A 25,901-nucleotide genomic window follows, 5' to 3' on the forward strand; every position below is an offset into this window, starting at 1 on the left:
ATAATTCACCATCCTCAACTCACAACATCAAACATGGAGTTCTCCACTTAGCTCTAAATACAATCAATAATTAAGATGAATTCCCAGAAAATGAGCATTCTCTCAATCATATTCCTAGTTTTTGTGTTTATGTGTAAGAGTCCAAGTACGAGTAGTGGATGCAGCAAGAATACTATCAGAAGATTCATCACAAATAAATCAACTCAACCTTCCAAAAATGTACGAGAACGCAAAGGAAACGATGTCGTTTTGGTTTCAACAGCTAGCATCGGGACCTAACCCCAGATGACAAGGCCACTAGCTTATTATTCATCGTTAGTGGTGGTGGTGGTGTAATTAGATATGAAGAATTAGCATTAGTATTTCATTTAGGCATTCTTTATTTTTCTTTATTCCATTCTTTCATTCTCTTACGTATTTGAGAAGTTTGGACAGATATTTTTTGTTTGAGATTTACACACCTGAAAGGAAATAACTGTAACCTATTGTTTGAAGAAAAAAAACGCTTTAGTAGTATTATTTTATGTTAGATAAAAGACGTGACATTATATCTCTTGTTCAATCGCATTATCATATTTATTTCAAAATTCCAGATATTTAATCAATTTATATTTGGGCAGGAAATTGATGATCAATATTGAGGATACGTGGAAAAAATTTGATGAAAACAATTATGTATCTGTATACTTTTCCATAGTTGACAGTGATCAACAAATCTATGTGACCAAATTTTGTACAACCAAAAACTAGTTTATTTGTATAAAAATAAGTTTATTTATGCATTTTGATAAAATATATGGATGCATATATAGTACATGGAAAGTGTATAATATTATGGTTATATATTTATGATTTATGTATACTTTTTTTAATTTTTTAGAACCATTAATTTTATTTAGTGCATACTTTAATTCAAAATTTAAAATAATAGAAAGAAAATTCAAATATAAAAATAAAAATGAGGTGAAATGCTAAAAATCTTTTTAACTTATCCACTTACTATATTTATGATTTAAATATATAATTAATACATAAAATATTAATATTACCTTATTTTGGTTGTACAAAATTTGGTTGTTTATCATTACTCGACAGTGATTCCTTGGCATTGGGGTGGGAGGTTAATGCCAACTTCACCTTCTTTCTCCACAATCATTTCTCAGATAACTACTCCTCCTTTCGAGGTAATCTTGTTAAATATGTTTCCTGATTAGAGTTAGGATTTAATATTATGTTTCCTCCATCCTTAAAAGTATAAAGTGAAAATCTCTAGCTTGGGGATTCAGTGTTTATTTCCCAATATTTTGATCCTTAAATATGTTTCCTGATTAGAATTAGGATTCTATTTTATGTTTCCTCATTGTAAATTAAATCCATCCTTCAAATTATATAGTTTAAAATTGTATAGTGAAATCTCTGGCGTGGGGGATTCAGTGTTTATTTCCCAACAAAAATGAACTTATATCTTGATATGTGATCAGGAATCACAAGACGCTTCAATGCTGTTAACAACAAATGGGGATTTTCAAAACTGATGCCGCTCAACCGTTTAAAAGGCTATGTTGTGGACGACAAATGTGTGTTCGGGGCTGAAGTTTTTGTCCTAAAAACCCAGCAATTCGTTGAGTGCTTGGGTTTGGTACAAAACAGTGCTACGTATATGGCTTCTCCGAACTGGTGGATATGTGGGTTTCGACAGAGTTTGTGGTTGCAGATCACAAATGGTATTGTATCTTCTTTTGTAGTTATATAAGTAATATACATTCCCTTCTATCTGTGTTTAAGTTGTTTTGTTTTTGTAAAACTTAGGAGGGTGCATGTGTATCCTAGAGGAAAGGAGGGCAAGGATCGATTCGTGTCCCTTTATCTTGAATGTGTATCAGCACAGAGCTTTGCTCAACACCAGAAGATTAAGGCAGAAGTTGAGATTAGCATCAGTGAACACGGCGATGATCACTTTTCCCACCGCATCAAGTGTAAGTAATTTTGGTCTTAATTTTTCCATGTAATTAGTGTTGTTTAGAGATCAGTGTATAATCTAATTTTTTTTGTGTTGCAGTTGATCGTTGGTTTAGCTCATATATGGATCTTTGGGGAGGACATACTGAGTTTATACCAATTCGTGATATGAGAAACAATCTGAATGAAGGTTTTGTTTCATTACGAGTAGGACTCTATGTTGAAGCTAGAGTTTCTTGCTGCACCTAAAAACTAGTGGTTCTGTTTCGGTGGTTTATTTTGAGTCTCTGTTTTGTACTTCACTCATTGAAGGGATTTCTAACAATCAAATTGGGAAAAAAAAATATTACTACTACTCTTCTACCTTCATACTCCCACTTTATTCTGCACTAGTATCTCTCCCGTATGCACGGCACATTATATTTTCTTCCAGAATCTATATAATACCAAAGAATTATGTAGCATGAATATTAAATGAAAAATAATTTATCATAATTAATCCATAAATATTAATGAAAATATTTTCACATCTAATATAAAAATTGCGAACACACATCAACAACATATAATTAAAAATATATATATAATTCAATAATATAACACTATCACCAATAAATAAAAAATACAACTAAAAACTCATGATAAAAAATTAAATGTTGTATATCATGAGACTAAAAAATAAAGCAAATTCACATCATACAAAACAAAAAAAAACCTAAAGAATGTATAATTACCACTTCTCCTAATGAGATTTTAGATATTGTTTATCAAAAGCTATAATTTAAGATTGCATTAGTGAGACACTTCCTAGTCGAACTCCATTTGATTACAATATAGTGACTCTATACACTAAAAACCCAAACCTTGAAACCTAAATTCTAAACCCTTATCTTAAAAATATACTCATCATGACCAACAAAATGAGCCAAATATCAACAAATTTCTCCCTCAATTTTACTTTGTTGATAACTTATTCTATATTGGGGGTTTTAGATCTGTATTTGATATCTTAGTCTGGGTCGGCCTACTTGATAATCCTTACTGATAGTAGATGTTTTTTTTACCCGAATCTTGGTTGTAAATCTGTTTCTATGCTCATATAAAGATAAAATTAACGGCAGAATGACGATAGATCGATCAAATAATATTTTTTCTATTATTGTTGTCTAGTTTATTTTATTTTATTATTCTAATGATATAAAAGAGGGAAATAAAGATTCTAATGATTTAAAAGAGGAAAATAAATATTCGTAATCTCACATTTGAAACTGCCGTAGTTAAGACAAATGTAATTAAAAAATACTCCCATACATTTTATCATTATAGTTTATAATTTTAAATTTAAATGGCAGTTTTGTAAATATTCCTAAAACTCCCATACATTTTTTCATTATATTTGGATAAGTCTTCTGTCACAAAGACATACATTTGACATTTTAGTACACGCAAATATACATACAAATATTATCTATACTTGAATGTATTAACTCATCACAAGTGATCATCATTTACCATATAATATAATTATAATGTCTGTGATAGTATAGACACACAAATAATAATTTGTGTAAAGATGGAGAAAAGTAAAGTGTTACAATTTTTCCCTACTTTTAACTCTTTACAATCTAAGATAAAGAATAATAATAAATGGAATGAAAATTACGATGAAAATTATAACATAAATCGAATTATAAGTCAAGTCGAGGAGATCCCTCTTAAAGCAAGACAAATTACGGCACAGCTAGTGCTCTCAGATTGATATAATAAAACAACATTCTCCTAACGTGTAGAAGCATCTTAAACCAGCTAGTCATTGACGTACTTGATGGAGCTATGAGAATGTAGCAATACAATGCTCCTGAAATGCAAAATAAAATATTGAAAAATTGAGATAGAAAGAAGAATGCTTTTGTTGATATATAATTCATCTACAATTCTAGGCCTTTTATAGGAAAAATAGACAACTTAAGAGGTCTTGAAATTAAGGTACCATAAATCATAAAGTGATGACAAAAGAGGTTACAAATTCTCCACTACACATGTCATTACTCCAATAAAAGTTTCCATTCAATTTTTTCTTAGCATATTATTAGATGTCATATGCGATAGTTATATAAATTAAATCTTTTCATTTCTCTAATTATCACATAAATAAATAAAATATTTTCATTTTTCTAATTTTATTTAGATAAGATGTGTGAATTTAACACTCACAATAATGATTAGAATAAATTTAATTTTGATAATAAATATATAATCATGCATGAAATATATTGAGAAACAAAATGGTACACCTTATCTACTCCTATTTGATGATAATAATCCACAAACTTGAATATCCTAGTAACTGCCGGTTGAGATATATACAAATTAATTATCAAAATTAAATTTATTCTAATCATTCTAGCCTCAAAAATTTCAAGTCCATAAATACCCCCAAAACTCCCCTTGATAATTCCAATAATATCCCCAAAACTCTCCTTTTATATATGTATAGATTTTATATATATTTCAAAAAATATCTGTTGGACTAATAAATCCACAAATAAAAGGGTCCTTTCAATTATAAAGTTGATCAAATACTAATATTATGTTTAGTAACAATTGAAATTGAAATATTACATCAAGAACCTTTTTAACTTTTTCCTACTGTCTCATACTGTGTATAAATTGATGGCTTTTGGTGATATTAAAATAACATAGTTTCAATAAAATAAAAAAAAAATATTAAAATTAAAAATACTTATTTTTAATGAAATAAGTTTTAAAAATTATCAAAAGGCTTTTTTACATGGACGAGACAATTTAAAAAATTGAAACTTCATGAGTATTACCAATTCAAAAATGTGACTAGTCGGATTTTGAATATATTTCATGAGTTATGCATATTGATATTAATCCAAATAAATAATAAAGTTCTCCTTAATTTAGAGCATCCGCAATGGTAGGCTAGCCATCGGCTAGCCGATTGACGTGGCTAGCCGATCGGCTAGCCGAACCATTGGAGTAGGCTAGCGGGAAATCGGCCAAAATTTCGGCGTGGGCTAGCCGATCGCGTTGCGCTGGCCGCCATTGTGGCGTGCCGATCGGCCAGCGCTATTTTTTAATTTTTTTAATTTTTTTTTTTGAAAAAATATATAATGTATTTTTTAAATGTTTTTTTATGAATTTTTTTTAATTATGTAATTTTTAAATAGGCACACAGACGACGGGCTAGACCCAATACAAATTTAAGACCTAAAACAGAAACATGTCATACCGTCGGGCTGGGGGCCTCTCCGCGCCCCCGGACCCCCATGGCAAGGGGGCGTCGCCCCCCTTGACCCCCGTTCGGCTAGCGGCAAACTATAATGGATTCAAAGCATACTAACATTTGTTAATGTATTTTTTAATAAATTAGTGAGGAGTAGAGTGGGGCGGTGGCTCGTGTGTGGAAGCCCGGATTTTATTTTATTATGTAATTTTTTTTATTTTTGGTTAATGTACTTTTTTTATTTAAATAAAATTAACGAATTTTTTCAGTATATGTGTCGTAAATTTAATTCCGTAAATGTAGTATATTTTGAATTATTTTTATTGCGGCTGGCCTATGGCTAGCCTATGGCTGGCCTAAATCTGATGTGGCAGGTGGTTTTTTTAGTGTTGCTGACATGGCAGGGGAGAGAATGGCTGGCCTATGGCTGGCCTACCGACTATTGCGGATGCTCTTAGGCTGTAATTATCAAACGCCCGAGCGCGACAATCATACTTTTTTAGAGAGCCAAGAAGTCAAATGACGATTCGTATTAATTCATAAGAAAAATGACGATTCAAATTTGTGGTTCCATCGTTTAAAATAACAGTAGTATTTCGTGTAGTGTTAAATATACTCCACAAACAAATTTTGGGAAGCCGAGAAGTCAGTTTTATTCATATACGAATTTTGTATTGGGAGTATAATGATAGGAATTAATATCAATTCCTATTGAATATATTATATGAAAAGAGAGCACACAAGAAGGAAAATAGATTAATAATTTAATTTTTTATTCTAGTTGATAATAATAAAAGATTCAACATGTAGGATTTAATTTGCTTTGGATTTGTTTTACTAGAGTTTATAGGATATCCAGCAAATCAAATCCTAAAGAAAATAAATAAAATCATAAAAAATAAATAATACTAAAGTATAAATAAACTAAATAAATATATAGAGAGAATATCAATTTCCTTCCGGAATAAAATAGAATACCCTGTCATATAACTATAAGTAACTCCATTATCTTTTCAATTGATTCTCAGTTAAAAACAGAAACACTCGTTTCAACATTCTCTTCCAACAAGCCATGAGTAATGACAATTCTTCAACCGGATGTCAACAGTTTGTTTTCTTTTCAATCTCTAGTGTCTAATCTAAACCCTATTTTCTAACTTTAGCGTTAGTATACTTATGTTTAAGGTGTATTATGTGTTAACGATATTTAGGCAGATTTCTTAAGGAAACTAGATATGCTTCGCCTGCGAACTTGCTGATGAAGATCCAATGCTTTTCCTTATTATCGAATTATGCAATTGACGAGTATGAATCTAGGGTGTTTGAATCTGGAGGCTATAAGTGGTTAGTTTACTTTATCTTGCAATTTTTTGTGGTTTTTTACTATTTTGGGATGTCCATTGTTGACTTGTTACCGTATTTTTTTATGAGTAGTATCGCATTTTGTTAACTTGGTCCACTCATGTTTAACCTTCTCATTTTCTAAAACCAAACTCATGCTAATCTCAAGTGAGACAATTAATGATGGACGGAAAAGGGTAACTCTATATTTGGACAGGAAACTTACAATCTATCCTAACGGAGACACCGATGAAGAAGGCACCTTTTCAGTGTCCTTCTCCATTGCTGACACAGATTCCCTGCCCGCCGGTTGGGAGGTTAATGCTATCTTTGCCTTCTTTATACACAACCAAATGAAGGACAACTACGTGTGCTTTCGAGGTAGTTATTTTTCTCAAGTTTTGTTCTCATTTATGAAGTATATAAATATTGGAGAAACTGTTTTTGCTGTTAGTTAGTAAGTAGGTTTATGTCACTGAAACATGGTGATGTCTCAGGACCTACTCGTCGCTTCAATGCTGTTATTCCAAGATGGGGACTTTCCAAATTAATCTCCAAGGAGACTCTCATGGAACCTAGTAATGGTTATGTTGTCAACGACAATTGTGTGTTTGGTGCAGAAGTTTTAGTCATCAAAAGTGAACATGTTAACGAATGTCTTAGGTTGGTAAAAAACGGGGCTTCAGTTAAGCGCGAATGGAAGATTTCTGACTTTTCTAAGCAGGGTGAAGTTTGGGTTTCTGAAGAGTTCGATGTTGGAAATTACCAATGGTATCTTTTGTGATGCTATAACTATTATCGCTTGTTTGTTTTCATTTTTTCTATTCATTTGAAACTTTTTTTATTTTATATACTTAGGAAAGTTAACCTCTATCCAAACGGAGTTTCTTCACTGCCAAAAAACAGCTACATGTCCTTGTTTGTTGCTCTAGAGGGCATACCTCCTCATCAAAGGGTGAAGGCTGAGGTTTTAATGAGATTCAAAACCAAGCTCGATGATTGCCACCGATCTAAAACATGTTAGTTGTTTTATCTTTTAGACTAAACACGTGTTTAACATCTCTAAAATATGCCTGTTTCTTCCAAATAAATCTCAATATTCCCATGTTATAGGGTTCTTTACCTCTCTATCTATTGGGATTTGCTGATAACAGCTCAACCTTTTTCATTGCAGATACAAATTGGTTTACATCTTCTTGTCCTGAATGGGGATATCATGAGTTTGTATCGATTGCTGATATGAGCGCTAAGGGCTTCCTTGCTGACGACTGTTGTTTTCTGGAAATTGAAATCACAGTGCAAGGTGTTGTGCTTGAAGCACCTGAAATCTAGCTTCTTTTAAGTGTTGGTGTATTGCTCTGAGAACATAATTTGGATGGTGTATTTTGAAAGGCTATTTAGTCCCTATTTGCTAGCCTTGTTGGGATTAGCCATTTTTAGATGAATTACAAGATAAGTTTTTGTCTTAGTTGATATGGGTGATGTTTATTAAGATGGTTTTGTTTTGTGCAGAATCTTCGATCTTTCTTGTTAGAACTTATGTTTTGAAGCATATTACTCTAGACATGCACTATCTTGAGCCGATCATTTATTAACTTAATGTGTTGTGACAATAAAAATCAAAATAGCATAGAAAAAGAAACTGAATTAAATAACTAGATTTGCTTTTCATTTATTAATTTCTGTGGTTGAAGACCCAAATAAATTGTTCAAATTCGAAGCCCAAGCCCAATCGAAAAAGACCCACAAATTTACCCCAGCCCAACCGCAAAAGAGACATAAATTTAGTGCTTGAAGCTATCGACCAATTTTTTTTTCTTCTAAGTGACCTGGAAAAATAGGCTATAATATCAAATTCAATATAATTAAAACTAACATAATACTTAAATTTTTATATTATGGGAAAAATTAAATATACCCCGCGAAACTTATTTTATTTTGAATAAACACAACGCGTTTGTGATCATCGAGTAGAACAAACATGTATATATAGACTATAGTGTGCGACAACGTCTAGGCAATAAGATTAATTAAGTTAGTGTTTATAAATATTTGAAATTATGAGAAGCTAAAATAGTGGGTCAAGACCACAGAATCGACATTGGCATATTCAATTTTTATATTTACGCGACTTATAAAAAGTGAAGACATGGAATGAAATTAAGACGACATATGAAAAGTGATAAAAATAAAAACATAATCTTAACTCTTATAATAAAGTATTAAAAATAAGAAATTAAAATAATATTAATATATTAACGGATTATTTGAACTCGATCGAACTCAACCCACAATGATTGTGGCCTTAGCGGATCAAGCTTGTAAGAGATAAAAACACAATAACACTTAACACTAATCCATTAATTTTATGTGCAAGTAAACTAAGTAAATATATCTTGTTAAAATATAGTAATTTGGATATCTTACAAGGCCACTGTGCTATATTTTCATGATGTTAGGGCAGATATTGTTTTTTAATTTACACACGTACAACGGAAATGATATAACCTGGGACTTATTATTGAAGGAAATATATAACCTATGACTATGACATTATGCATTTAGGTAAATTTTCAATTTGACTCGATTTCAAATATTATACTACTTTTTAAATAAATCTATGCATGTGTCCACAAATCGCGTGTGTATATTCTACAATAAATCCTAAAAGTATAGCGAAATGCAATTTCATAGATAAAAATCACAAATACGTATATCAATGCACAATTCAATCACCTTATAATAAATTGTAGACCACCAAATCACATTATATTCGAATTTTCCCTAATTTTTTTTTTCAGGTTTTTTCTGAAATCATTTAATATCCAACACAAAGTCGGGTATATTCGTAACACATAAAAAGTTCTAGCATTATCTTTATTTAAATTTTAATCTTATGGATCGTTACTAATTTCAGTTTGACGTTGAATCTTGTATACTACTCCCTCCGTCCCAGATAATTCGTCTCAATTTTCTATTTCGGTTCGTCCTACATAATTTGTCTCATTCGATTTTTACCATTTTTGTTAGTGGACCTCATATTCCACTAACTAATTTCTACTCACATTTTATTATAAAACTAATATATAAAGGTAGAACCCACATTCCACTAATTTTTCAACTCATTTTTCATTACAATTCTTAAAACTCGTGCCCGGTCAAAATAACCCAAATTATCCGGGACAGAGGGAGTAACAAATTAAGACCGTCAAAATTACATTGTTTTTTAATTATATTAATATTAATTGCACGAATAACTTATTTAACTTAGATTACATTTAGATTAATTTAAGCAGTTTATTGTTAATTTGATAATGTCGATTATGTTTGGTGATTTACATTTGATTATATTCAGAATTTTGTGTCTATTAGTTCAGATTACATTTTTTAATGCAAGAATTTTTGTATTAACTTAGAATCTAGCTTCGATTTTGTGGATTATTAGTGCAGATTTTGTGCCTGTGATTAAATTTCAGTTATACTTATAATTCTAGGTCACATTGTGAATAAGCTAGCTGCATTGAATGTGTATCAGCAAGGAGCTTTGCTCAACACCAGAAGATTAAGGCAGACGTTAATATTCGCATCCAAGACGATGATTTCTTTTTCCACTACATCAAATGTAAGTAATTTTGGTCTTAATTTTTCCTTGCGATCAGTGTTGTTTTAAGATACTAGTAATATAAATCTACTTTTAACTTTGGTGATATTAAAATAACATAGTTTCAATAAAATAAAGAAATATTAATATAAAAATACTAATTAATAATCAAATAAGTTTTAAAAATTATCAAATACTTTTTTACATGATCAAAAAAAAGTTGAAACATCATGAGTATTACGAATTCAAAAATGTGACTAATATATTTCATGAGTTATATTGATATTAATCCAAATAAAAAATAAACTTCTCCTTAATTAACGGCTTAACGCTGTAATTATCAAACGCCCGAGCGCGACAATCATACTTTTTAGAGAGCCAAGAAGTCAAATGACGACGATTCGTATTCATAAGGAAAATGAGGATTCAAATTTGTAGTTCAATCGTTTTAAATAATACTAGTAGTATTTCGTGTAGTGTTAAATATGATGCATAAACAAATTATGATTCTGTACATAAACTAAATAAAGATAAAAGATAAATAATTATGATTTTATTGATCGATTCAGGAGAATAACAATAGGTCTTATTTATACTGCTCCTATGAATAATCTAACTTTGTGAACAAAATAATAAAGATATGAAAAAGATATGATAATATAATAATTCCTAAGAATAATCTAACTTTGTGAACAAGATAATAAAGATATGGAAAAGATATGATAATATAATAATAGAGATATGGGAAATATTTCTGAAAATATAAACAGAGTATAAATTACTCCATTATCTTTCCAATTAATTCTCGTTGCATAAACAAAACAATCGTTGCAAGTTGCAACATTCTCTTCCAACAAGCCATGAGTGATACAATTCTTCAACCGGATGTCAACAGCTTGTTTTCTTTTCAATCTTTAGTGTCTAAACCCTATTTTCTAAGTTTAGTGCTCTATATTATTTTATTAGTATGTGTTAATGATATTTTGGCAGATTTCTTAAGGAAACTAGATCTGCTTCGCCTGCCGGCAACTTGCTGATGAGCATCCAATCCTTTTCCTTATTATCGAATTATGCAATTGACGAGTGCGAATCTAGGGTGTTTGAATCTGGAGGCTATAAATGGTTAGTTTACTTATCTTGCTTTCTTTGTGACTTTTTTTTACCATTTTGGAATGTCCATCGTTACACGTCTCATTTGACCTTTTTACTGTACTTTCTAAGTAGTATCGCATTTCGTTAACTTGTTCCACTTATTTTCTAAAACCAAACTCACGCTGATCTCAAGTGAGACAATTAAAGAGGAACGGAAAGAGTAACTCTATATTTGGACAGGAAACTTGTAATCTATCCTAATGAAGACAGCACCTTTTCAGTGTCCTTCTCCATTGCTGACACTGATTCCCTGCCCGTCAGGTGGGAGGTTAATGCTGTCTTTGCCTTCTTTATACACAACCAAATAAAGGACAACTATATTTGCTTTCGGGGTAGTTAATTTTCTCAATTGTTTTTGCTGTTAGTTAGTAAGTAGGTTTATGTCACTGAAACATGATGATGTCTCAGGACCTACTCGTCGCTTCAATGCTGTTATTCCAAGATGGGGACTTTCCAAATTAATCTCCAAGGAGACTCTCATGGAACCTAGTAATGGTTATGTTGTCAATGACAATTGTGTGTTTGGTGCTGAAGTTTTAGTCATCAAAAGTGAATGTGTTAACAAATGTCTTAGGTTGGCAAAAGACGCGGCTTCAGTTAAGCGCGAATGGAAGATTTCTGACTTTTCTAAGCTGGATGAAGTTATGGATTTGGAAGAGTTAACGTTCGATGTTGGAAATTACAAATGGTATAAATTTATCTGTTTTAAGTTTTAACTAATTTTTTAGAGGTTAATTTGAAACTTTTTTTTTAATTTTATTTACTTAGGAAAGTTTCCCTCTATCCTAAGGGATTTCCTCTACTGCCAAAAAACCGCTACATGTCCTTGTTTGTTGTTCCAAAGTCCTCATCAAAGGGTGAAGGCTGAGGTTTTGATGAGCATCGAAACAAAGCTTGATGATTGCCACTGCTCTAGATCATGTTAGGTTTTTCACGGTTTTTTCATCTTTCATTTCAATTTGAACACACATATATATCTATTGGGATTTGCTGATAACGACTCTACCCTTTTCGTTGCAGTTACACATTGGTTTACATCTTCATGTGAGGATTGGGGAATTCATGAGTTTGTATCGATTGCTGATATGAGCACTAAAGGCTTCCTTGCTGATGACTGTTGTTTTCTGGAAATTGAAATCAGGTTGCAAGCTGTTGTGCTTGAAGCACCTGAAATCTAGCTACTTTATAAATGTTGTTTTGCTCTGGAACAAAATTTGGATGGTTTATTTTGAAAGGATGCTCTTTGCTATTTAAACCCTATTTGGTAACCTTTTTGGGACTAGCCATTTTAGATGAATTACAAGATAAGTTTTTGTCTAAGTTGATAAGGGTATTGCTTATTAAGATGGTTTCGTTTTGTGCATGAATCTTCATTCTTCCTTGTTAGTACTTATGTTTTGAAGAATATTTCTCTAGGCATGCACTATCTTGAGCTGATCATTTATTAACTTATGTGTTCTGAGAAATTAATCCACAATAAAAATCAAAATAGCAAATAAAAAAGAAACTAAATTAAATAACTAGATTTGCTTTGCATTTATTAATTTCTGTGGTTGAAGTTGGTAGACCCAAATAAATTGTACAAGTTCAAGCCCAAGCCCAATAAAAAAAGAGCCACAAATTCACCACAGCCCACCCGCAAAAGAGACATAAATTTAGTGCGTGATGCTATCGATCATATTCTATTCTTCTACGTGGCTTGGAAAAATAGGCTATAATATCAAATTCAATATAATTAAAACAAACATAATACTTAAAGTTTTATACTATGGGAAAAATTAAATATACCATGCGAAACTTCTTTTATTTTGAATAAACACAACGTGTGATCATCAAGTAGAACAAACATGTATATATAGTGCAACAACGTCCAGGCAATAAGATTATTAAATTAGTGCTTATAAATATTTGAAATTATGAGAAACTAAAATAGTGGGTCAAGACCACAAATTGATATTGGCATATTCAATTTTTATATTTACGCGGCTTATGAAAAGTGAAGACATGGAATGAAATTAAGACGACATATGAAAAGGGATAAAATAAAAATATAATCTTAACTCTTATAAAGTATTAAAATTAAGATATTAAAATAATATTAATATATTAGCATGGCCTTAGCGGATCAAGCTGATAAGGATACGAACACGATAAGACATAACACTAATCCATTAATTTTATGTGCAAGTAAACTAGTAAGTATATCTATTTTTATCTTGTTAAAACATTCTAGTAATTTGGATATTTTACAAGTCCACTCTATTTATGACGAAAGTTTAAAGAAATAGATAAAACAAGTCCATACATACTTGACATATTTAATTTTTATATATTTCCACTATGACTTGTTCTAATATACCCCTTGGTCAACACAAAACTGAGAAATATGTTACTTATAAATTCAGAAAATCAAATCATAATTCTCCATCTTCAACTCACAACACAAAACATATAGTCCTCCACTTGGCTCCAAATATAATCGATATTCTTTCAGAATGTTGTGAAAATGAATTCCCAGAAAATGAGCATTCTCTCAATCATATTCTTAATTTTTGTTATTATGTGTATGTGTAAAGTCCGAGTGGTGGATGCAGCAAGAATATTGTCTGAAGATTCATCACAAACAAATCAACTCAGCCTTCCACTAATGTACGAGAACATAAAGGAAACAATGTCGTTTTAGTTTCAACGGCCAGCATCCGGACCTAGCCCCAGAGGACCAGGCCACTAGCTAGATTATTCATTGTGAGTTTAAGAATTAGCGTATAGTATTTTACTTGGTTATTCTTTATTTTTCTCTATTCCATTCTTTAGGTGAATTGTATAACCTATGTCTATGACCTTATGCATTTAGGTGAATTCTCAATTTGACTCGTATTCAAATATTATATTTAGTCTATGCATATGTGTCCACAAATCGCGCACGTATATTCTACAATAAATCCTAAAAACCAAATGCAATTTCAAAGATAAAAATCACATTAAATACGTATATCAATGCACAATTCAATACATTATAGACCACCAAAATCACATTATATTCAAATTAAATTAATCGCAAGAATGTTGATAGTAGTACAACTTTTGCTCCGACTCTTGCACTTCTCAATTATCCCTTGCATGCTTCTTAATTTTCTCCAACTCTTACACTTCCAAAGCTTTATAATCAATCAGTAACACTAATCTCTGATAGCATCTTCAGACAACAATGGCGCAGCTTCCTGCAAATATGAAAGGTAAGTCTTGAAGGTTTCCCATCGATCGTCTTGAATAGTTTTTTTACTATTAATTAACGTAATATTCAATATTTTTTGTATAAATACAGAATTTTATGAGGAGACAAGAGAGGCTTCACCATCCAATATTGTAATGAAAATTGACGGGTTTTCGTTATTATCAAAGCATGTAGTCGGGAGTTACGAAACGAGGGCATTTGAGGCCGGAGGCTATACATGGTGTGTATGTTGATCCTATCCGATATAATTATTAGTACTACTATTATTTTAAATTCCAGATACTCAATAAATTTATATTTGGGCAGGAAATTGATGATCAATTTTGAGGATACGTTGAAAACAGATGGAAAAGATTATGTATCTGTATACTTTTTTGTTGCTGATTGTGATTCCTTGGCATTGGGGTGGGAGGTTAATGCCATCTGCACCTTCTTTCTCCACAATCATTTCTCTGACAATTACTCCTCCTTTCGAGGTAACCTTGTTAAATATTGACCTCTGCTCGTTGAATTGTTAATTATGAAGCCTAAAATATCCGTTTCATTGTAGTATATTTCTTTGTGAAATATGTTTCCTGATTAGAATTAGGGTTTTGTGTTGTGTTTATACATAGAGGTGTTCCCTTAATTGTAAAATCATCCTGAAAATTATATATATAGTGAAATTTCTGGCTTGACTGTTTATTTCCCAACAAAAATGAACTTATGTCTTGATATGTGATCAGGAAAGACACGGCGCTTCAATGCCGTTAACAACAAATGGGGATTTTCAAAACTGATGCCGCTCAACCGTTTAAAAGGGTATATTGTGGACGACAAATGTGTGTTCGGGGCTGAAGTTTTTGTTGTAAAAACCCAGCCACTCGTTGAATCTTAAGCTGGGTACAAAACAGAGCTACGGTCACGCGGGATTGGAAGATCCATGGCTTCTCCAAACTGGTGGATATGTGGGTTTCGGAAGAGTTTATGGTTGCGGATAACATATGGTATGATAGCTTCTTTTATACTTATAAGTTATACTCTATATTCCCATGTCTTTGTTTTTAGGAGGGTGCAGGTGTATCCTAAAGGAAATGATTCGGAGGCCAAGGGTCGATTCGTGTCCGTGCATCTTGAATGTGTATCAGCAAAGAGCTTTGCTCAACACCAGAAGATTAAGGCAGAAGTTGAGATTCGCATCCGTGATTACGACCAAGATGATTACCTTTTCCACTACATCAACTGTAAGTAATTTTGGTCTTAATTTTTCCATGTGATCAGTGTTGTTTTGAGATAATAGTAGTATACATTTACCTTTTTATTTGTTGCAGTTGGTCATTGGTTTAGGTCATCAATGGATCATTGGGGAGATAATGAGTTTATATCAATTAGTGAGATGAAAAACTATCTGAATGAAGATTGTTGTTCATTACAAGTAGAAGTCTGCGTTGAAGCTCTTGTTTCTTGATGCTAGTGGTATTGTTTGCATTGCTTATTTTGAAATATTGGGATTCATTTCCTTCTTTTATACTTCACTCGTAGAATGGATCTATCTATATCTCTCAAACTGGGAAAATATTAGTACTCCTACATTCATTCTGTTTATGCTGCTTTTATAATACTACTATATTTCTAAAAATATCTATTGGACTATTAAATTTACAAATGATAAGGGATAATGGTCATTTTAATATAGAGTTGGTCAAATACTAATCCGTCTAGTAATATTTAAAATTGAAATATTATATTAAGGAGTTCTAATTTTTATTTTATTTTTGGTGATGTTATAAATGACATAGTTTGAATAAAATAAGAATATAAAAGAATATTAATATAAAAATATGTATTTTAATGAAACAAGTTTTAGAAATCATCTAAAGATGATATTTTGTACATGGGTGAGATAATTTAAAAAATTAAACCTTCATGATGCAATATTATAAATTAAAAAAAAAAGTGGGTAATTAGAATTTGAATAAATTTTGTGATTTATACTGATAATATGAATCCAAATAAAGGCAACTTTTTCTTAATCGCCCTAATTATCAGTCGCATTTCTGAATGTGACTATCATACTTTTTAGTACTTTTTCCGTCACATAAGAGATGTTTCATTTTATTTTTAATTTGTCCCATAAAATTAAGGTATCGTATTTCTATTTCAAAAAAATGTTATCTCTCCTATTGTAAAATTATATTTTCTCTGTTACTTAATAAATAAAATAAAATCTCCTAATAAAATCTCATGATCTTCAACAAGGGTGTCATCATCTATGGGCAATGGAAGTACTTTTTAGAAAGCCGAGAAGTCAAATGACGCTTCGTGCTCATAAGAAAAATTTGTGGTTCAATCGTTTTAAATAATATTAAAAAAAAATTAGGAAGCCGAGAAGTCAAAGTGATTCATATACGTATTTTGTATTGGGGGTATAAATTTAGGGTTTAGAGTTGTAAATTGAATGACTCCATTATCTTTCCAATTAATTCTCAGTTAAAAACATTTTCTTCCAACAAGCCATGAGTGATGACAATTCTTCAACCAGATGTCAACAGTTGGTTTTCTTTTCAATTTTAGTGTCTAAACCCTATTTTCTAAGTTTAGAGTATTATTTTATCAGTATGTGTTAATGATATTTTGGCAGATTTCATAAGGAAACTAGATATGCTTCGCCTTCGAACTTGCTTATGAAGATCCAATACTTTTCCTCATTCTCCACGAATGAAACTAGATATGCTTCGCCTTCGAACTTGCTTATGAAGATCCAATACTTTTCCTCATTCTCCACGAATGAAATTCACAAGTATGAATCCAGGGCATTTGAATCCGGAGGCTATAAATGGTTAGTTTACTTATCTTAACACTTGTTGGAACATTTTGCCATTTTAGGACATGTAGTCACATCTCTCATTTTGACATTCTGTTTTGAGTTGGTTTTTACTGAGATTTCTAGGAACTCTATATTCGGACAGGAAACTTGTAATCCATCCTAATGGATACACAGATGAATACGACACCTTTTCAGTGTCCTTCTCCGTTGCTGACACTGATTCCCTCCCCGCCGGGTGGGAGGTTAATGCCATCTTTGCCTTTTTTATACACAACCAAATAAAGGACAACTATGTCTGCTTTCGAGGTAGTTAATTTTCACAAGTTTTGTTCTCATTTATGTACAGTAGTAAGTATATAAATAGTGGAGAAACAGTTTTTGCTGTTAGTAACATGATGATGTCTCAGGACCTACTTGTTGCTTCAATGCCGTTATTCCAAGATGGGGACTTTCGAATGTAATCTCTAAGGAGACTTTGATGGATCCTAGTAATGGTTTTGTTGTTGACGACAATTGTGTGTTTGGTGCTGAAGTTTTTGTTATCAAAAGTGAACGTGTTAATTGTTGTATGAGGTTGGTTGAAGACGAGGCTCATACTAAGCACACATGGAAGATTCCCGACTTTTTTATGCTAGGGGATGTTTGGCGTTCTGAAGAGTTCGATGTTGGAAATTACAAATGGTGGTTATAACTATTTACACTTGTTTGTTTTGAGTTTATCTAATTTTTAAGAGATTAATTTGAAACTTTTTGATTTTGTTTGCTTAGGAATGTTGAGCTCTATCCAAGGGGAGTTCCTTCATTGTCGAAAAACAGCTACATGTCATTGTTACTTGTTCCAAAGGGCATACCTCCTCATCAAAGGGTGAAGGCCAAGGTGTTTATGAGCATCAAAACCGGGCTCAATGGTTGCCGCCACATCTGTAAAAAATGTTAGTTTTTTCATCGTTCGTTTCAATTTGAACACACCTATCCTCGTGGTTTCGATTCTGAATTTTGCGTAATACAGGATGATAAACTAAACAAGTGTTTAAAATCCCTAATATATGGCCTTTTATTCCAAATAAATTCCAATGTTCCCATGTTATATGGTTCATTAATTACATCTATTGAGATTTTACAACTCTACCTTTGTCGTTGCATGCAGTTACAGATTGGTTTACATCTTCACGTGTGGATTGGAGATTTTGTGAGTTTTTATCTATTGCTGATATGTACGCTAAAGGCTTCCTTGCCAACAATTGTTGCTTTGTGGAAATTGAAATCATGGTGCAAGCTGTTGCGCGTGAGTCACATGAAATCTAGCTACTTTAATTGTTGTTGTTTTTCTCTTAGAACAAAATTTGGATGGTTTATTTTGAAACGATGCTCTTTGCTATTTAACCCCTATTTGGTAGCCTTGTTGTGATTAGCCATTTTAAGATGAATTACAAGATTAGTTTTTTTTAGGTTGATACGGGTGATGTTTGTTAAGATGGTTTTGTTTTGGGCATGAATCTTCATTCTTCCTTAAATCTTATGCATTAGAATAATTCTCAAAAAAGGCATGCACTATCTAGAGCTGATCATTTTATCAAAAGAGCAATTATAAATAAATTTAATGCTGTTGTGCTCAAAAGAACAAAAAAAAAATCAGATTGGCATTTCACTTATTAACTTATGTGTTGTGAGTATTAATCAACAATAAAAATGGGAATAGCAAATTAAAAGAAAATAAAATAACTAGATTTGCTTTTAATTTATTAATTCCTGTGGTCGTAGTTGGTGGGCCCAAATAAATTGTTTAAGTTCGTAGCCCAAGCCCAACCGAAAAAGAGCTACAAAATCACACCAACCCAACCGCAAAAGAGACATAAATTTAGTGCTTGACGCTATCGATCAATTTTTTATTCTTCTAAGTTCTAATTGACCTGGAAAATAGGCTATAATATCCAATTATAAATAAAACCAACATAATACTTAAATATATATATTATTAGAAAATTTAAATATACCACCCGAAACTTTTTTTTATTTTGAATAAACACAACGTGAGATCATCGAGTATAACAAACATGTATATGATGTATATAGTGCAACAGCGTCCAGGCAATAAGATTAAATAAATTAGTGCTTATAAATATTTGAAATTATGAGAAACTAAAATAGTGGGTCAAGACGACATATGAAAATAAGCTATATTTACGCGACTTATGAAAATTGAAGACATGGAACGAAATTAAGACGACATATGAAAAGTGCTAAAATAAAAATATAATCTGAACTCTAATAATACAAAATAAGAAATAAAAATAATATTAACATTTTAACGGACTGTTTGAACTTGATCGGCCTGAACCTAAATCGAACTCAACCCAAAATTATCACGGTCTTAGCGGATCAAACCGGTAAGGATACGAACACGATAAGACTTAATACTAATTAATCCGTTAATTTTATGTGCAAGTAAACTAGTGAATATATCTATTTTTATCTTGTTAAAATATAGTACTCCTAATCAGGATATTTTACAAGGCCACTCTATTTATGACGAATTTTAAAGAAATAGATAGAACAAGTCCATTTATACTTGCATGAATTTGGGTTCGTTTGACATACGAATATATATATACGTATTTTCCTTCGACTTGTTGAATACATTTACTCTCACTTTGATTCAACCTAAAATAACCTTATTTTTCATTTGATAATAAGCCTCCATGAACGAATACTACTATTTACTTTTTACAAAACATATAAATAATACCATTTTCTTATGTAGACTCTGTCTTGATAGGAGTAACTTATGTCAAGGTTTCTCAATTTTCCTTTTCGGATTATATATTAGTAGAATTAAACTGTGGGAAATATATTTAGTGCAACAACCAGGTAATGAGAATAATTAAATTAGTGTTTATAGGAGAGTGATCAATTGCTAACTCCACATCTAATTGCTAACTACAACTCATTAAACACCCTAAGATGCAGCCATCTAATGGTGGCAAATAATACTATGTAAAATTTAATTTTTAATTTTTTTTATGCTGGAAGGGTAGTAATGTCATTTTGTAATCAATTCACTCCTTCAATCAATTTAACTTCTCAAACATTTCGTTTTTCATTCAAATGATTCCCTTTCCAAAATCAAACGATTCTCTCTCCAAAATCAAACGATTCTGCAATCTCCTTCCCGTAATTAGCTCGCTTTCGTTTCATTTTCCATAATCGATTGCATTCTCATAATTTTCCATTTGTTCAATCGTAGAATTGTTTGATTGGTTGCTCTCTCATTGATCGCGGAATTAGTATTCGTTCTACAATTCATATCCAATTGAAGTGGAAGGTTTACGTTGAATATCTGTTGAAGTTCGAATTTTAGTTGTTTCTCTATGGATGATATATCAAACACAGAAGGTTCGTAATCTAACTCAGAATTTGAAATTCTGTTTCTTTCCATCTGCATTGTTTATTCAGTTTTACTGCTATCAATTTTGGTTTGGATTGGATAGATTAGTTGTTCATACATAATGTTTGATTTGTTTGTTGATTCAATCCTTTAATGTTGTCATTGTAAATCTGCAAACATTATATTTTTAAGAGCATACAAATTAACGTTGGGTTGATACATTTATTATTGTGGATTGATGTGTATATCACAATGAATTGATGTTATTTTGATATTTTGTATGTTGTATATTCATATTTACATGTGTATAGGGTGATTTTTTGTACACTACAATTTATACCATTTCTTATATAGTTACACTACAGTTACTATATTTTGTTTCTCCTCCAGGCTTGATCATTCCTGTTTGCAAAGATGAATTGAGGCCATATGTTGGCCAGAAGTTTAAGTCACTTGATGATGCCATTGCATTTTATGAAGAATATGCTCGTGACGCTTGTTTTTACACACGAAAGGGAGGTCACAAATCTAGTGGTGATGTAACGATATGGCAGTACTTAGTATGCAATCGGCAAGGTGTGCATAGGTATGAAGATGATGATTTATTAATATCACAACAAGGACCTTCAAACAAACGTAGACGTGGGTCAAAAAGATGTGGTTGCGAAGCAAAAATTGTTTTCAAGTTTGTATCGGAATGGGGTGTGGTTCATTAGTTGTTCATACCTTTGTCAAAAAGCATAATCATGGTATGGTTGAAAAGCAACATAAACGTTTTATGAAAGCCAATCGAAAGTTGAATCAAGTCCATCTGAAATTTGTTGAAGATTGTACGAAGGCAAATATTGGACCTAGCTCAACTTTTAATCTATTGAAAGAGTTTTTTGGTGGGTATGAAACTGTTGGATGCACGGCTAATGACATTAGAAATTGTTCTAGAGATATAAAAGAAAAAATGAAGGGTGTTGATGTTCAAATGATTCTCAATCAAATGTCTGAGAAGAAGAGCTTATGTGATGGATTTTTTTTACAAATTCCAGTTAGGTCCCGATGGAAAGCTCATAAGTTTGTTCTAGTCTGATGCTGAGTCCAGGAGACATTATCATATGTTTGGAGACATTGTAGCATTCGATACTACGTACTCGACAAACAGGTACAATTGTGTTGTGATTTCATATTTGGAACTTGTTGCATTGATATGTTTATGCAATTTCTAATATGTCGTTATATTTACATTTCTGTTGTGCTGGGTTGATATTTATATGCTTTAGCATTTAGATTATGAGTTTGATATTTTATTTAACAGGTATTGTATGGTTTTTGGTCCTTTTACGGGCAAAGATAACCATGGCTGCCCCGTGTCATTTGGAGCTGGATTTGTTTGTAGTGAAAATTCAGATTCATTTTGTTGGTTATTCAATGTGTTCGTTGAATGCATGGGGGTCGCGCCTAAGCTATTAATTACCGATCAAGACTGGGGAATGAGGATTGCTATAGAAAAAGTTTTGGTCGGTACTCGCCATCGTTGGTGTATGTGGCATATAATGAACAAATTGTTTGATAAGGTCCCAAAATCTGTATTGGAAATTGAAGATTTTAAAAAGGATTTGAAATATTGTGTATGGTCAGAACTCTTGGAGCCTGATGAGTTTGAAGAAATGTGGGATTATATTATGCAACAATATGGCTTGGAAGATATAAATTGGTTCAAGACCATGTATGATAATAGGCGTTTCTGGATTCCAGCTTATTTTAGGGACTTTCCAATGAGCTCGTTGATGAAGACAACATCACTATCCGAGTGTGAAAATAGCTTTTTCAAAAGTTACACAAAGCCTCATTTTAGCCTTGCTGATTTTACTCTGCAGTACAACCATGCATTGGATTCTCAAAGGAATCAAACTGAAAGGTTTGATTATATTGATTCTACGACCATCCCAATTTTATCAACTGATTTGGCATTTGAGAAGCATGCAGCATCGTTATACACAGATCAGATGCTTAAAGTAGTACAAAATGAGATTTTGGAGGCAGATCGTAGGTGCCGATTGACTGATATTTTGACTGTGGCAAACACGAAGATTTTCAAAGTGGTTGACAGTAAACATAATATTTGTTATGTTAAACAGGAATCAGCAACTGACTCATATGAATGTGACTGTAAGTTGTATGGGAGGAAAGGTATTTTGTGTTGCCACATTTTTCTTGTGCTAAAAAATAATGATGTGAAGACTATACCAGAGAAATATATTAGCACTCGATGGCTGAAGAAATCCTTATTAAAGGCTGTTCATTGTGATCCTAGCGACGAGCATGTCTCCTGCCAAGGTAATTCCATGTTTTAAATCTTCTTTTCTATTTACATAATATGCACATTCTATTGATATTGTTGGTATTCACTGTTGATATTTCTGTTCAGATTCAACTGTTAATGACAAACAGAAGCAAGCTAATAAGTTGCACACGATATACTTTCGGTTATTTCAACGTGCTGATAGTCAAATTGATGGTTTTAATGCACTGGAAAATGCACTTGAGAGAGTTGAAGAGGAACTTTTTGCAGATTGTGATTCTTTATTGCCCTCAATAGATAAGGATCGGAGTATTCATAATATATATGGTACTACTCGACCAGATGTTATTATTGCTCACCCTCCAAATGTGGTAAAAACTAAGGGTTCTGGTCGCAGATATGTGTCAATTAAAGAGAAGGCAATCAGGCAATCATATAAACCTCCTAGGCGATGTTCAAAGTGCCGTGAGTTTGGGAATCATGATTCCAGAAATTGTGATAGGATCAAGGAGAAACTGAAGCAAAAGTAGTTATGTTTTACAGTGAATTTTATGTTTTCATTATTACATTCTATTTCCAATGAATAAGGTACATTTTAATTGTTGAGATATATTTTAATTGTTCAATTAACTACTCAAATGATTTTGATAGAAATATGGTGTCTTACGAACTTCAACACAAATCCTAATATGTATCACTTTGAGATGGATGTAATCTTGTACTTTCATATGCAGTTTACTTGTGTTTTTTTTTCCATTGGCCATTTTAGCTGCATTTGAAATATCACCTAAGAGTTTAAATAACATCAACATACGCCATTATAATTGTCAATATAATAACAAATGTCAACTAGAATTTAGTAATTTTTAACATGCATTTGAAATATTAGAAAGGATTGTAAATAACATCAAATCTGATTTTAATTAACATCAACATACGCCATCATAATTGTAAACGTAATAACAAATTGCCAAAATACGAAATTGGAAAGAGTTTTAATATCCAAACCATACATTGAGATGTTTTCAGCAAAAATACTAGTAATCTAAATCATCCAAAGTACTTGTTATCTAAAAGTCATCCAAATTCTTATCAAAATACAACAACCATGGTCTGATAATATCATATCAGCTACAAGCATTAAAATTCAGTACTTGGCAACCATATTAGCAAATAGCTCATCCAATTCAGCTTTCCTACCCTTGTTTTTCTTGAAATATTCTAGCGCCTTCCACTTGTTCTCCAAACTATTATGATTGAAGGATGCCCCGATCAAAGCTCGGCAATACTTTCCCCTCAGAATCTGGACATTCTTTACAGATTTGCTTGTAAGTCCGATGTCCCAATCCTTTGGCTTCTGGCCAAAGTATGTCTCCATGTGCCTCATCAGAAACACACCACAATCATTTATGTTTTCGGATGTTTTCCACTGCACATCTATTTTCCGAATTTCAACTCCCTTCACTACTTTCTCCAAGTTATACAATTTTTTCCTATTAAGGTATGTCATGAAGAATTTTCTTTGCATTCAATACAAATAATGATTATTAACCACACATCAATTTCATTTATCTAGTATGCATCAGAATCAATTTTAGTTATTACGTACCAATAATTCAAGATCATTCCCATATTTCAATAGGTCTGACTTCCCTTGAATTGGGAGACTGTTGTCAATGATATCCATCATTCCAGACTTCATTCCAAAGCAAACAAGGTAGTAATGTTCATGGGAACACATTGGAAAGAATACCTATTTTACAGAAATTCTGGATCACTAACTTTAATGTCAACAAATATCAATATAGTTTATGTTGAACAATACTTACCATTTCAAATTTAGTGAGGTCAATTTTTTTCATCTTTTGAACTTGAGTCTCAATATGTCCTATAAAGTTATACCTTGCTTTTGTTTCATCCCAATTCTTTGGCCTATTGACTACAGTGTTTACCTGCATTCAACATAATTATTCAGTAATTGAAGTAAATAATATGTGTGTAAAACAATATTTTTCACTCACACATGGGAAACTAGTCATAAACAGTCGTGTTGGAGATGTGGGTGCTCTGTAGGATTCCATATTATTCAAGTATGATGCCCAAGCATCGATCACCCAAACTTCTATATGGACATGTGGTTTTAGCGAGCCAATTTGTTCTTTTGTTAACCAAACAATATTGTCAGAATACACTGGTGTGTTTCTGCATGAAATAGTAAATATTGAATAATGTTTCAAAAATATTTTTAAACTGAGTAATTCAAGAATATAAATATGGATTAAAAAAAAGATGAAACTATACTTACTTTTCATTCTCTCATGTTCCTAGAATGTAGTAATACATGTCCTTTTCATCACTCGTCAGTTTTGGACCTACTTGCAAGATTCGTTGATTGAAAGGGGAGCACATTGCTGGAGTTAGGCGTTTGTGTTCTCTTTTCCGCATCTCTCTCATGGGAATCGCACTTATTGGTACTGCTTCCTATGAATATCAATATATTAGCATCCTAACATGTCAAATATATTAAATTAATATATGGTTATTCAATACAAAACCTGTATTTGAGCATTTGTTGTTAGACATTCACTCTGTATTGCTGATTCTTCGGTTGTAGCTTTATTTACCTTACGTTGCCCCTTGTCAGATCCACAAAATTTTTCCAATTCACCAGGAGTCAAATCAAGACATCCTAGACCTGCCTCCATCAATACTTCAACAGCTGAACATGATATTGAATCTTCCAAGTCAATCTGTTGGATGACCTCATTAATTATAGCTTGCATTGTGTTATTTATAATTTGATTTATATCTGTAGACTCAATAGCATCTAATCATATCAATATTACTCTATATTAAATTATTGTTTTAATAATTAA

At 31.9% G+C, this 25,901-nt stretch overlaps 5 protein-coding genes and 1 pseudogene across 6 annotated transcripts; all 6 read left to right on the forward strand.

The window, feature by feature from the left end:
• Positions 1 to 1,084: 1,084 nt before the first annotated feature.
• On the forward strand, positions 1,085 to 2,208 carry LOC125220666 (MATH domain and coiled-coil domain-containing protein At3g58250-like; the record flags this gene model as incomplete). Its single annotated transcript, XM_048122819.2, has 5 exons — positions 1,085 to 1,184; positions 1,482 to 1,594; positions 1,651 to 1,724; positions 1,810 to 1,976; positions 2,060 to 2,208. Coding segments are annotated over 5 exons (603 nt in total), but the record flags the coding sequence as incomplete, so codon positions are not given.
• A 4,076-nt stretch (positions 2,209 to 6,284) lies between these two features.
• On the forward strand, positions 6,285 to 8,017 carry LOC148933815 (MATH domain and coiled-coil domain-containing protein At3g58250-like). The gene is made up of 6 exons (XM_089064665.1): positions 6,285 to 6,319; positions 6,428 to 6,556; positions 6,771 to 6,934; positions 7,051 to 7,324; positions 7,412 to 7,572; positions 7,728 to 8,017. The coding sequence occupies exons 1-6, from the start codon at positions 6,285 to 6,287 to the stop codon at positions 7,883 to 7,885; spliced, it is 921 nt and encodes a 306-aa protein (XP_088920791.1). The 3' UTR covers positions 7,886 to 8,017.
• A 3,005-nt stretch (positions 8,018 to 11,022) lies between these two features.
• LOC125220665 (MATH domain and coiled-coil domain-containing protein At2g05410-like) lies at positions 11,023 to 12,542 on the forward strand (annotated as a pseudogene). Its single transcript, XR_016132895.1, has 6 exons — positions 11,023 to 11,048; positions 11,145 to 11,276; positions 11,487 to 11,638; positions 11,715 to 11,994; positions 12,075 to 12,227; positions 12,327 to 12,542. The product of XR_016132895.1 is annotated as an MATH domain and coiled-coil domain-containing protein At2g05410-like (transcript).
• Positions 12,543 to 14,514: 1,972 nt separating this feature from the next.
• On the forward strand, positions 14,515 to 15,988 carry LOC148933816 (uncharacterized). The gene is made up of 7 exons (XM_089061626.1): positions 14,515 to 14,542; positions 14,632 to 14,761; positions 14,848 to 15,017; positions 15,267 to 15,342; positions 15,435 to 15,527; positions 15,589 to 15,764; positions 15,852 to 15,988. The coding sequence occupies exons 1-7, from the start codon at positions 14,515 to 14,517 to the stop codon at positions 15,986 to 15,988; spliced, it is 810 nt and encodes a 269-aa protein (XP_088917752.1).
• A 1,048-nt stretch (positions 15,989 to 17,036) lies between these two features.
• On the forward strand, positions 17,037 to 18,652 carry LOC148933817 (uncharacterized). Its single transcript, XM_089067752.1, has 6 exons — positions 17,037 to 17,074; positions 17,234 to 17,359; positions 17,490 to 17,653; positions 17,755 to 18,028; positions 18,116 to 18,279; positions 18,495 to 18,652. The coding sequence occupies exons 1-6, from the start codon at positions 17,037 to 17,039 to the stop codon at positions 18,650 to 18,652; spliced, it is 924 nt and encodes a 307-aa protein (XP_088923878.1).
• Positions 18,653 to 21,429: 2,777 nt separating this feature from the next.
• On the forward strand, positions 21,430 to 23,555 carry LOC148933818 (protein FAR1-RELATED SEQUENCE 5-like). The gene is made up of 4 exons (XM_089061632.1): positions 21,430 to 21,725; positions 21,826 to 21,885; positions 22,039 to 23,060; positions 23,152 to 23,555. Exons 1-4 carry the CDS (start codon positions 21,430 to 21,432, stop codon positions 23,553 to 23,555), a joined length of 1,782 nt encoding a protein of 593 aa, XP_088917758.1.
• Positions 23,556 to 25,901: the final 2,346 nt, after the last annotated feature.

Source organism: Salvia hispanica, chromosome 1 (genome assembly GCF_029641045.1).
Source record: "Salvia hispanica isolate PSC_SH4W2 chromosome 1, Shi_PSC_v1, whole genome shotgun sequence".
In the NCBI taxonomy this organism is placed as follows: Eukaryota; Viridiplantae; Streptophyta; class Magnoliopsida; order Lamiales; family Lamiaceae; genus Salvia; species Salvia hispanica.